The sequence below is a fragment of the Hippopotamus amphibius genome, chromosome 4 (assembly GCF_030028045.1).
Source record: "Hippopotamus amphibius kiboko isolate mHipAmp2 chromosome 4, mHipAmp2.hap2, whole genome shotgun sequence".
NCBI lineage: Eukaryota > Metazoa > Chordata > Mammalia > Artiodactyla > Hippopotamidae > Hippopotamus > Hippopotamus amphibius.
Window position 1 is genome coordinate 89,800,961 of NC_080189.1, and position 13,510 is coordinate 89,814,470.

At 41.3% G+C, this 13,510-nt stretch overlaps 1 protein-coding gene across 1 annotated transcript in view; it reads right to left on the reverse strand.

The window, feature by feature from the left end:
• The window catches only part of MAGI2 (membrane associated guanylate kinase, WW and PDZ domain containing 2), a 1,275,509-nt gene that overhangs the window by 138,563 nt on the left and 1,123,436 nt on the right, over positions 1–13,510 (reverse strand). Inside the window, exons 13-14 of the mRNA XM_057732512.1 lie at positions 11,756–11,847; positions 5,036–5,228 (exon numbers count right to left, since the gene is read on the reverse strand). Of these exons, the coding sequence (XP_057588495.1) occupies positions 5,036–5,228; positions 11,756–11,847 (285 nt within the window). The remainder of the gene's footprint in view (positions 1–5,035; positions 5,229–11,755; positions 11,848–13,510) is intronic.

The window sequence follows — 13,510 nt, forward strand, 5'->3', positions numbered from 1 at the left end:
ATAAGACCCAGGCTACTGCTTATTATTGTTTGATAAATGTGAGTTTTTCTGTAATACTTAATCAATCAGGTTTTAATAAGAATAAAAAAACTAATGGATGCTTTCATCTGTAAGAAATGTATTGAGGTGATAAAAGAACCAAATGTCAATATCAAAGCTTTTCCCTCTTTACCACCAGGATTTCAAACTGCCTGTAAAATGAACCCTCTCCACTAGAAAACATCATCCAAAGACAAGCTGTTATTGTCTTGGTGAAGCACATGTCCTTTATCAGTCTTTGCACAAGTTGGAAATAAAGTGATTAGAGATAGTCAGGAAGAAGAAAAACAAACAATTATTATGCTGCAACATTAAATTGAAAATCTCCTCGAGTTATTGGACCAAATCAGTAACGAAATGTCATAGGCAGTGACAAGAAAGATCTGATTTTCTGGCTGTCATATTTTAGGGGGTTGAAAGCTGCGCCTGTCAGTTAAGCAGCAACAAAGAACAATTATCTGTCTTTGCAGTAAATGGCTTGGAGTGGCTATTCCACAGGTTCTAAAGGGAGAAAGAAAGAAAATCATTGTCTAAGTCAATGTGAGCGGTCCCTGGGTGAGCAAAGGAGTCAAATACATTGACACAATACTTTCCTATTGCTTCTGGATGTCTCTTTCAACCTCTAGAACAAAGTTCTTTATCTTTAACACCAAGAGCACATTTAAAACCAAGTTGCTAAGAAGACTTCCAATGATTGACTTTGAGGGGAAGAACTGATTCCACATCATTTTTCTACTTGGCAGCCTCTAGACCCAAATGAGAATGTCTTCTCTCCAACAACACTTCCTGGGATAGGGCATGAACAACATTGTTTTAGAATAATATAGTAAAATGTCAGAAAGTGACTGAATATCATGTACAATTTATTTTTTAAACCTCTAGCTTCCAGCATCCCTGACTCATCCTTCTGACTCGCATACAAATGGGCATACAGAATTCAGTCACTTAGTATCTACTCAAGTCAAATAATTAATTTTTAGGTTAAGCTTCTGTTTTGTCCCCACCAGTCACACTGGAAATCATCACTGGGCTGCTGGGAGAGGGTGTCCATTTGGGAAGGCAGGAGACATTGATAAGGTCCTCCAGGTGAGATGGTTTTGACTAGAACAGTCGAATGCTGGCCAGGAGCTGCTCCTGGTCTGCAGACCCATGTATGACTCCTGCACGGTGCTGGCCTAGACTTTGCTTAATAACTGTTAAAAGTAATTGCCAATGTTTTTAAATAGGGAGAGTTTACAGAAAGCTGGATTTCTAGTTTCTCTTGAAATATTTGGTGATAGTCAGCTAGAGTTGGGCACTTTCTGCTCCCTTGACTGAGTATGCAATGTGCAAGTCACCACAGTCTCAACCACTCCCCCCGTGTCTCTTGTAAATTCCTGATTTACTCATTTACCCATGGAGTGAGGAGCACGCAGGGGCAAAGGGACTTGTTCAACCGGAGCCCTTGTTGCCCATCAAGATCACACACTGAGTACCAGAACTCTCAGATTCTGTAACCGAATAGACCTTGCCTGCTTCCAGGGTGTGCCTGGGCCTCTTCTCGGGACTGTCTCCTGGAAGGAGGACACCACGGCAGCTGTGCAAGTCTTGCCTTAAAGCACAGCTGAGGCACTGGGGTGTGTGTGTGATGGAGCGTGGACATGTGCGCTGCAGTGTCCATAGGCATAGTGCACCCCTGTGGGGACTGGCAGGCTGGGGCCCTGGCCATGGTAGGGGCTGGCCTGCCTGCAGGCATCTGAGTTTATGCACTCCTGCTTTATGACCATCCAGGCAGACAACTTATTTAAATGGGTGACATGCTCATAGACAAAGTGTAAGGGATTGCATCTACAACTGACAAAAAGTACAGTAACCAGGAGCAGGAAATTCCTCAGCTCCCTAAACACTGGCTAAACTTTTCACCTAGCTGCCAAGAAAACTTTCCCTTTCTTAGCATCAGGCCAAGAATTAGACTTTCCCTTAGGTGTTAGGAAAAAAAGATGATGATAGCTTTAAGATGGACTCGAACATGTTTTGATTAAGTCATAAGACTTTTTTTCACATCAATTCTATGTTTACACCTTAGGAAATTCCTCAGAGACACTCTTCTCTCAGATGAATACTATGTATTTAAAATAATATGTCACTATGTTGAATGTCTCAAAGTGGAGTTACTAAACATGTAAATATACTTTCAGCGTAAAAATTAAAGCCATTCTTCCACCATCCTTGGGAAAAACAACTAAATATTGGAGCTGGTAGCATGGATAAGACATCTCTCAAAACTAGTTTAAGGTGCAAGATGTGTGCTAAAATTACCTGGTAAACAAAATTGGATACGTTACTGGATGTTTTCATCCTTTACTCCACAATTTCTTACTTTGAGGATCTAGCTTGCCATTGCCTAACTGAAAATTTTGCCTATCTTTAGTGTGTACACTTTTTAACATGTTAACATTTGGAGCAGCTTTTTGTGTTATTTTAATTTTTGCCCAATGCAACTAACCAGTCTGTATGTCTTGCAGCTAATGTTTTTTTGTGTGTTTTTCTCTTGAGCATCAACTAGGAAACCAGTGCCTAGTGTCTTCTGCGGTGAGGCAGGACATTGGTCCAAGCCGAGGCAAGCATGAGGCAGAAGTGTGTCATCTCTATGACCTCTCTTCTCCCCACCTTTTTTTTCTATTATATTTTTGCTCCTTTGTGCAAGGGAGTGGTGACACTGCCTGTCTTCTCGTTCACCTTCTGTCTCTTCACAATCTGATTACTCATTTCCCCTCGGCTTTGAACCGTCTCATCATAAGCCAGGCTTGCACCTCCCACTGCCTTTGCTTAGGAAAGCACAATAATGATGAAAAGGAGAGCCCTTAAAATGGCACCTCCACCATCAGATCCATTTGTAGCTATCTCTTCTCCCTGCTGGAGAAATGGCAGCTATGAAGAAAGACTGCCTTCCTATGCCCGTTTTAAAAATCTGTTCCATCCTATTTCCAGGCATTGACTTTACTATCAAAGTATCCTTTGCTGAACTTAATCGTTTTCAATACTCATGAAGCTTTCAAGGAAGAGTGGGCTGAACTAACTTGGAAACTCTCCTGGTGTGAATGAGCAGTCTGCAGTAGAACATTTTCAAAAATTAAATGCACTTGAAATGTACTTGAAAGCCTAAATGAGTAAAGTTGGTAAGAACTGCAGCAAAAAGCATCTTCACGGAAGTCACACGATCCACAAATTGCAAGAATACATTTTTGCAGCATTTGCCTTACACTCCAATAGCATGGATTGATTAGAACAAAATTTAATTTGCAATAATCAGCTGGTAGCAAAGAGAGCATGAAATTATGTTGGTGCATTGGTTTTTGCACTTTGCAGTGTATTTCCTTGTAAATCAGGTATCTTTTTAATTTATCTTTGGGTTACAGAACATATAGCACAGCAAACTTTTTATTAAATCACTCTGGAGGGTGAGAGACAGTTAATTGTTAACCAAGCAAACACTGTCTTCCTCTTGGCATCTCGCCCAAGGATAAGGCATAATTCAAGGTGTTTTACTTCACTGGGTCAAGTCATCTGCCATGAATTTCTGAAGACGAATGGCACCTCTTAGCAAAACCTCCACGTGACACAAGATCAAGAGCAGTCTCTACTGGTAAGGGCTGACAGTTCTTCTGACTTACCCTTTTAAGTGATAGCTCTTGTTCAAAATCTAGTTTCTAGAAGACTCTTGAATAGAAGAGGACTTTTAGTTTGACTGAGAAACCTTATCCTCTTGAGTGATTCACAGCCTGTGATTAGCTGGTGGCCCTTTTTTAAAAAACATTTCAAATGTGTTATGATAGTAGCACATATGGAAGACTCCTTGTGTTAGGCAGTGACATGTGCTAAAGATTGGTCTGCTGTCTTTGAATTCACTGGACGGGGGTTGGTGGTAGAGTGGGGAGGGGGAGAAAATGGGAAAAAGAAAGAAGCACTGGCTGGGGAGATGGCTCTCTGCGGGATCCCTGACTCACTGCGGACCACCAGGCGATCCGCTGAACGTCTGGGCCTCAGGGTGTCATCTGTAACACGAGGGAGTTCACACTGCTCTTTCTCAGCTTCCTCCTAATTCTAGCATTGATCATTCCGTATGAGGAGCAGCCGGGGGCCAAGCACAGAGGTCAGCAGGCCACCGGGGCAGCGGACAACAGAGCATCATGGGCGCTGCTGCTCCTGTAATTCACAGGGCAAAGCTCAGGGGGTTTGGGGCCACATTCCCAATAGTACTAAGTGCTCAGATACTAAAAAACAGTATAATGCTTGCAATGGACATATTCCTTACAAATATAAATCTTTTTTGGCGGGGGGGGTTGCTGGTTTGAGAGATGGTAAAGAGAGCTAAATTGAATCATAATACGACGAAGAGGGCTGACTGTTAAAAGTATGTCTTTGGTGGATTCTTTTATGAAGCTGAGAAAATGGTTGTAAAGAGAATAATTCCTTCTAATTTCTCTGTTTCATAACTTTGGAGTTATACAAATTGTGTTTTCTCAGAGTGACATATAGCTGTATTTTTCTAAATCAGGGTAACTGTTTTATTGTTACCTTTTATCAGGCTCTATAAAAGAAGCTAATTTTCCATCCGAGTTGCCTTATTATGGTATCAAAATGCTGTGGTTCTTGGCTAGTAAACACAATGAGGAACATTTTCAAAAGCTATATTTTTCACTACAATAACGTTCTTCTTATAACTAGCATCTACCAAAAAGCAAAGAGCATACACATCTTAAATTAGCCCCAGGCTTTGCCAGAAATTTTTAATGACTCCATGGAAAATAGCCTCAAAGATCGCTCAGAAATGTATTAGTGGGGTGAAGATCTGCACTTTCAACATCATAGCTACATTTGTAATATCTAGGTTGGTCTTTCCCCTCATATAATATAGAAGCTAATTTAAAATGTTGTCTCCAGTGTCCTGACCATGACTCACAAAAGCATCTCACCACCTAACCCCTGACTCTTGCTGCTGATTCAAGTTACCTACCTCCACATAGCACCTTTCTTCTCACAGTGAGGTTGACCTGCCCATTCCGGGCTGCATGGTGCATAAGGTCAATGACATAGCGGTGGGTCTTGCCAGCCACTGGAATCCCATCCACATAGACGAGCTCGTCTCCTGGGTGTAGGCGGCCGTCTCTGTCAGCCGAGCCCATGGCGATGACGGCTCCAATCAAAATCTAGAGAAGCAGTGAGAAGAAAAGGACATTTATGTTTCAAACCGCCTTCCTCCTTTCCTCCCTTCCTCCCTTCCTGCCTGTCTTCCTTCCTCCCTCCCTCCCTTGATCGATCTATCATCCATCTATCTATCTATCTATCTATCTATCTATCTATCTATCTATCTATCTATCTATCTATCATCTATCTAATCTATCATCTATCTATCTAATCTATCTACCAAGTAACTCAGTAGAAGATTTTATTTCCTCTTTACACCCTCTGCCCCAAATCTGAGCATGTACTTGAAAAATGAAAAATGAGAGGGTGAAAGGATGCCCTTCTAACTCTTCCAGGTTGCTAACTCCTCTTAGAGAAATAAAAGTTTTGAATTTGCTCCTGATGGCTGTGAAGTCTGGGGGACACTTGCTAACCAGTTCATAAATTATCACCCTTAACCCCAAATAATCTGATGCTATAGGCCACCATAGATGGACTCTGAATTGAAACAAACTGGGGATGGAATCCTAGCTCCATTTCTTTATTTGTGTGGCCATGGGCAAGGCTTTTCAATCTCCGCAAGCCTCAGTTTCTTCACTGGCAAAAATGGGGAAATAAAATAATAGGGCCTGCTTTATGGAGCTGTTGGGAGAAGTGAATGAAATAGTGCACGGGAAGCATTTAACTTTGCTCAGGGCACATAGTGAGTGCTTGGAAAATGTCAGGGGAAACTAGCTACTGTATATTATTAAATTCAGATAAAGGTTCAAAGTGTTTTTTATCTTTTAATTTTTGCTTTGCTTTGAAAAGCTGGAGGTAAGGGTGAAACAAAACAAAACAAAGCAGAACTCATGGTTGGCTTTCCCTGGCCAGTTGACCTACTTTAAAAACTCAGTCAAATCTTCTCCAGATTTTTGCTCCACTTCTGTGAATACTTTCTTTGAGCACCTCCTCTGCACAAAGGATGTCCCCAGTTCTGCCCCTCCCCTGCAATGTTTCTGCTATTTAGGTGGCTACCGTACCAGGAAATTTGGAGGTACACATCTGGGAAATGTGCATGTTGTTGTAAATCCCTGAACCAGGGGCTGTAATGAAAGGCATGACAACATAAGTTTTCCTACTTCCCATTAGAGAGAGTCAATTTAGTGTCCATTAGCAAGGCTTTTTTTTTTTTTTTTTCTCAGAGGAAAGACAATAGCACTAAAAATTTTAGTTTTGCTGTTTAATCTACAATTTTTTCCAACTCGTGGACAATAGAGTTCAAAAGGATAATTTTTCTTTTGCCAAGTGGTTTAGCCTCACAGCATCTGAAGGCAGTGGTTACCATTAGTCTGATAATATTACAGAGGCTATATTCCAGGTTGTATTTAAGTCTCTATACAATGATCCTTTGCTCACAGATTGCTTTCTTTCAGGGACAAATTTCTTTCAAATCTCAGATCTGTGGATTTTAGCTAATTCGTAGAGGTGCTCCATCATGACCTGCAGGCTTGTATGTCATCAGGTTTGGCAGCAAACGATTCCATCTTACTTGGTCACGCTGCTCAGTGTGGCCTCTCGACACAGCAACCAGATCTGAATACCCAGGCCTCCGCAGGTATATGCAAAGTCATCATCTGGAGAGTTTTCTTTTCTTTTCTTTTCTTTTCTTTTCTTTTCTTTTCTTTTCTTTTCTTTTCTTTTCTTTTCTTTTCTCTCTCTCACTCTCTCCCTCCCTCCCTCTCCCTCCCTCCCTCCCTCCCTCCCTTCCTTCCTTCCTTCCTTCCTTTTCTTCCTTTCTCTTTCTTTCTCTCTCTCTTTCTTTCTTTCTTTCTTTTTTCCTTAGGACTTCATAGCCTTGGTCCACTGAATAGCTCTCTCTATCCATTGGAATGAAAATTCCCACAACTATGGCTGTTTTTTCCCTATTCTTGGGGGAGGATGGAGGTGGGGGTGGGGAGCGGGGCGCAGATTTGCTTCCATGTTGAATATTGGTGCTCTGATGACGGATTCATTCTCTCTCTCACAGCAAACGCATGGCCAGCCCTGGATTGGCTGGGCTGTGCCCATTTGCTATAGTCCTGCAGTCGGGCATGCTTCTGATATTTTTCATTTTCCTTTATTGTCACGCCAACCTGAATTTATGAGTTTCTTTCTAAAGATGTTCCAATCTATTCTTCAAAAGACTCAACTCACTGTGGAGCACTTCAAAGACTTAGTAAGTGCTTTGTGCAAAAGCCAGTTAAAGTGAATGTTTATGTTTCTCCATAAAAAGCTGCATTTAGCTGGGTTAGCCCAAAGAAGATACTTCAACCTTTAGATTTCCTCTGTGCCTCAGTGGGAGAGTTTATAGGTAGTAATAGAGAAAAAATGGCTAGTGAAATTCTTGGCTTAATTACTAGCATTAAGCTACAGTTTTGATTCTGATGAAGAGGGATTAAAAAAAATCGGTTACAACTAAGAGAGCGACCACTGCAATTGGGTGCTCTACGAAAATAGCAAAAACAAAATTTCATGTAGGAAAATTCTCATTCCTCCTCTGCTGTAGGAAAACAGCAAAGATATACTCTTGAAGTTATCTTCTGTGTTACTAGTTTCATATCATCCATTAAAAGGAGATTCCCAGTAAAATATCTGATTTTCTATTTTATGCTAGCAGGTGGGTTTTATGAAAAAAACAAAGCAAGGTACGGTGCTGGGTGGGTGTCAGCTATGCGGCTGAGGTGGTGTTAGGGCAGGTTAGAGCAGGACTCAGTGAGAAGCTGACATTTAAACAAAGCCTGATGTTCACTGGACACAGGTTTTTTTTTTAAACTTGAAGCTTTAATCTTCAAACTTTAGTTTGTTCTATTAAACCTTACATATTTATTTCTAAATAGTGTATTCCATATAATACTTCAATATAGCTTATTATATAGTATTGTATAATTATTATATGTATGTATATTACTGTATAATTACATTGTATAATCCACCCTCTACTTTGTATCAAAGAAAGGTTGCCATAGTTATGAAACAAACTTGAATTGAGCTGAGCGTGGGGAACTGGAACAGGCCTTAGAACTGTGTATCCATGAACTACATATATGAGTTACACTTGCTCCTTCCTTCAGGAACTTCTGCCTTTGCTGGGAGGAGGCTGACCACGTGTGCCATCACTGCTTCTGGCTCTGACATCACTGCTGTTCCTTGGCCTTTAGCCAATTTGCACCTTTGTGCCCTGTATTTCACCGCTGACACAGAGCTAGCTCTACGTGTCTCTCTACTAAGGAAAGAAAATAATCCACAACTTTTTTTTTCTTTAATTCAAATATGCTTTGTACACTTGACACATTTGAGTAGTTTATTTCCTATGTGCCATCAGAATTGCAGGGACTAGATAATCTATGATTCCTTCTGTAACTCATACTGGCTTATATGTATATACCCACCCACATATATATATATATATATATTTTTTTTTTTTTTCTTATGTTCACCTAAGCTCTTGAAAACATGCCTCAGGATATCTGATCCTTTAAATCAGTAGTTCTCAAACTTTACGGTGCACATGAATCACACTGTGAGCTTGTTAGAACAGAATTCTGCACCTACCCTGAGAGTCTGATTCTACAGGCCTGGGGTAGAACCTGAGATTCCGCATGTTTAACGAGCTCCCAGGAGGTAGTGGGTGCTTCTGGTCTGTAGATCTAACACATTCTGAGTAGCAAGCTTCTGAGTATTCTCACTTGGTCCAATGGTCTCACTGGTCACGTTCCAAGTCCACTGAAGGACTCTCCCTCCAGTACCTGGCTTGAGCCTCCTGCCCCATCGCACTTTCCAGATCTGCTGAGTGCAAGGTCTGGGCTCCTGGACCCTAAGGCTGTACTTTGCTTCTGATCTTGCTGACCCATGGCTACACTGGCCAGTGCGCCCTCCCAGCCAACCCTGGCCTCACCCTACTCATCACCTCCCTCTGACCTCACTGGATCCTTCAACCTCTGAGGACCCTTCAGCCCCACTCATCAGCTTTCTTATTGCTCTCGGAGGAGTCCCTTATCCTGCCTCTCTTGCTTTGGCCCTGAAGGAACAGCTTAGTGGCAAAACAGAGCAAGAAAAGAACCCCACACAAGATACTCCCCCCCACACCCCCCCAAACAAGGGACCTGGCCTTATCTTTCCAACTGTATTCTCTAAAAAAAAACCCCAAAGAATCAAAAACTCGACAACTCCACTTTATCTTAAAGGCTGTGAGGGCACAGAACAAAATGAAGTATCTGATATGAAATAACAGTAATTCACAGTCAAGTGGCTGCTATCCTGGTAAACCAGGGGGAAAAGCCAACACAAGGAAGAGAACAAAACCAAAAGAGAAACAAATAAAACCAAAGCTATCTTTGCAGTCCTTTTAATTCCTTTAATTCTTTCCCACACTACCTAATAGCAGTCTAAACCCAGCAGGTCTGATCTGCAATAATTATAGCCCAGGGCACCTTGACAAGGCGGCAAGCAGATTTCCAGCTCTTGCCTTCTGAAACTCTTCCACAAGTTCGCACCAGACTCTCAAGCCAAGGCCTGTGTCTGTCATCACCTCTCTCTTTCCATGAAGTTTTTCTCCACACAGGCCTTGCTCTACTGCAGTGTTTTCCAAACATTTCCACCTTGATGCCTTCCCATCTCTTTTCAGCTCACAGCTGGAAATCCCATTTTCATTCCTTTGTGGCAATTTTTTATTTCTTTCTATTTCTATTGTTATTTAAGTGTGAAAACTATTTCCTCTTGCAGGAAAAATGCCCATATACTTTGTTTGAGCTGGAGTCCTGCTGTTCATTATTTGCCGAAAGCCGTGCTGTCGTGTTTAATGTGCACCCTGAGATGTCAATACCATTTTGTCTATATGGAAGCAGAAACCCGTTTGATATAATTTATGAGACCTCCTGCGGTTGGGGACCAAGTCAGCTCACGTGCCTCTCCCTTTGTAGCACATCAGCAATTAAATGAGGCTAGCACATTTTGTTTGTATATTATCTCTGGACTTAGAGTGGAGAAAAGCAGGAAGGAAAGGCATAGGGGGGATCTTTACGGTGAACGCGCCCTTCCTGACGTGCTCTTTCTGAGGTGCAACATTCTGGTCTTCAAGACATTATATTTTGGCTTTGAATGCTTCAGGGAGATTTAGGCTTCTACTTTATGGTTTAACTGTCAAAACTGTAACTTGCAGCCTAAGTGTGTCTTAAATCTTTCCATTGAAAGAATAAACCAGAGTAAATCTAAATAAACACGAGGAAAACCAGCAAAACGTAATCTGAAGAGGTTTTTCATAAATACTGAACAGCTGCCTACTGGAGGGGAGAAAGGACTCAGGAGTGCAAAGCCCATGTTCAGAAGGGCTGGGCTGGGAACCTGTGTAATGGCCTGGCAGAAAGCTGTCCCAAGGCTGGATGGTGACCACGGCTGCCCTCACACACCTGAGCTTCATTTTGAGCAATATGTGTTCCATTTGGGTAGCAATTCTATTGCTTCCGTGCCAGGCCAAGTTCAGCTAGACCTTTCCCTTCTTGAGCCAGCTGACACTAGGCCTTTCTCGTGACTCAGTCATGCAGTCCCTTCAACCTCTGAAGAGCAGGAGACCGGTGAAGAGAATACATTGCAACAAAGCGTAAGCCTCTGGGGGTGGGGGCAGTCCAACAAAGTAAGAATGTTTATCTCGAAGACCGTATTGAAGTAAGCGTTATGGGAAGAACTGGAACTTTGTTGTTTCCCCTTACATTTATTTTATAGTTTAATCTTTTACTTGTATTTATATAGGAGAAGGGACCTGATCATATCTCAGTGCTCAGGGACCATTTATGAACCTTTTATGAACCTGACTTAGTCACACTGGGTACCACTTAAGACATCTTTTACAATGAGTATTTCATGGCTATTATTTTAATACATGCTCACAAGTCTAGCTTTGCTGTGTTTTTTGGTATATTAATGAATATTGTTATTTTATGCATTCACTCTGATGTCTTATATATATAATTTCTCTGCAGCCTTTCCCAAATTCCCAATATTGTGCCAATTGAAGTTGACTTCGTGACTATCCTCTCACAGTAATCTCCTAATTCAAATCTGGTGAGATCCTGCAGCACTGAACTTGATTTTACTTCTGTTTATCCCTGTGTTTTCTCTCCCCTGTAGTTCTGATTGAAAACACACACTTCTGCTGTTCCTAGTCATCTCTTCACATTTGTCTTCTGTCACACTGCCTGTTTATCTGTGAGCTGCTGCCCAGAGAGACCAGGGGTCCAATACAATGAAATAATTGAAACATTCAAGAGGAATCCAACCCATTCCAAGAAAGTGTAATGTCCCCCTCTTAATGAAAGGTGCATTGATTTATGATGCTATATTGGCATGGAAACACTGGCCTGTCTTAAAAACTTAAATACCAAGAAAAAAAACAAACTCAAAAATTTTTACGTGAGTCCTAAAAGAGTTCCTTTTTTACATCACACTGCATGATGCTCCCCTCAGCCCTCCCTCCCCCCCCCACCCCACCCCACAACATAACCCGAAGTGTGGAAATAAAGAGAATTCAACTCACAGGCTGTCCAGGCTCATCTCCCCCGAGGATTCTGAAGCCAAATCCAGACTCCATCCTGCGAAGGTGAACGTCCAGCTCCTTGTGGTCTGGACCTGGCATAGAGGAGAGCCTACTGAGTCATGAATCCTGCCTCCTCCCCACCCCCTGAGGAGCTGGACACACCAATGATAAATTAATTTTGTGGATGTGATTAATGAGAGCGTTGTTAGAGTCGGTGAAGAGCACAGAGGATAAAAAAAAAATATGGTAACAACATAGTAGGCATTCCAAAATTAGGTGGTCTCTGGATTCACAGTGCCCAGCCAAGGGCATGACTAGGGTATCGCCATAGGCAGAAAGAGTACACGAATTTTTTGAGCGAAAAAAAAAAAAAATCAATGCCTCTGTAATTCTTTATTTTCCTGAAAGGATTGAGATTGCCCTCAGAAAGATTGGCTGTCACTTTGGTGATGTTACTCTGACTAGAACGACTGTTTTAGAAGTATGAGAGAACAGATGGAAACGCCCTGGAACTGCTTGTAAAGGACTACTTAGTGATTTACTAACAGCTGTTCTTGATGTGTCCCATTTAGTGTGTGGGGGTGGGGGAAGGGGGGATACAAACCTTACACCTAATAGAAGTTGTTTCTTTTAAAGTTGTTAAAGTTAGAAATATAAAATTTAAACTTTTCTCTATTGAAGTTTCAGTGAAGTTTTAATTTTCTGACAAACGCCTTTAGGTTTTTCATAACTTGGTGATAGAAATTTGCCTGGGTCTAAGTGAACTCTTATCCCCAACACATTTTACAATGTGGAAGCCACTAGTAGATTCACTACTGACTCCATAAACATATTCAAAATAAACTAGACGAGGGATATTTTTCTGTAGTTAGCTGAAAGAACAGAAATGTACTTAAAAATGGGCTGGGAAACTCCTCTGATGTCATTTTTTTCAATCCTAGGATAAACTAAAACCATAAGAAATATTTTAACTTTTGAAAGGAGAATTATTTAAATATGATTTAACCTTACCCCCTGCCCCTGGCCCTTTGAACCTTCTCTAGGGGCAAATGTCTCAATCATGACTGGGTTGTGCATATTTTCAAGGCCACTGTTAGGAAGTTAATGATTAACAACTTTGGGGAATACTTATTAATACCATCCTTTGCTTAAGAAATATTTAGTGATCTTTGGGCCTTCATGGTTTACAGGAGTATTAGAACTGATAGAAGCAAGTATTAGGTTAAATTCTCCTTGCTTAAGCAGGATGGTTTTAGAAATTGGGATGGGATTTTACAGAAGAATCCTCACGGGACAGGAAGCTATGTCTGAGCCATTTGGATATATAATAATAGTCATAGTTGAGAGAGAGAGACTCAATAAATTATGGCCAGGCAAGTCTTTTCCACACTCTACAGTAAGTGGAGCTAAACAAAGCACAATGCAATAAACAAAGCACAATGATACGTGGCTTGCCTTTGTGCCCTCCAACCTGGGCTGTGCATTGAAAGGCAAGTCATTCACTTCTGAAATGTAGGCATAAGCTGACTGGTGTGTCTAGGGCTCTCAGGAAAAAAAAAAACGCTGAATCAGGCACATAAGTACATATGTATACATGTACATATCATCCAAGACTCTGTGACTTTCATGCCCTTTTATGACCAGATGCACATTTAACCAAAGTCTTTCCCTTCAATGACAAATATAGAATTCAAAGAAGAATAACCAACTGGATTTCTACATCCATTAGCCATCCTTTGTGAATTGTATAATCAT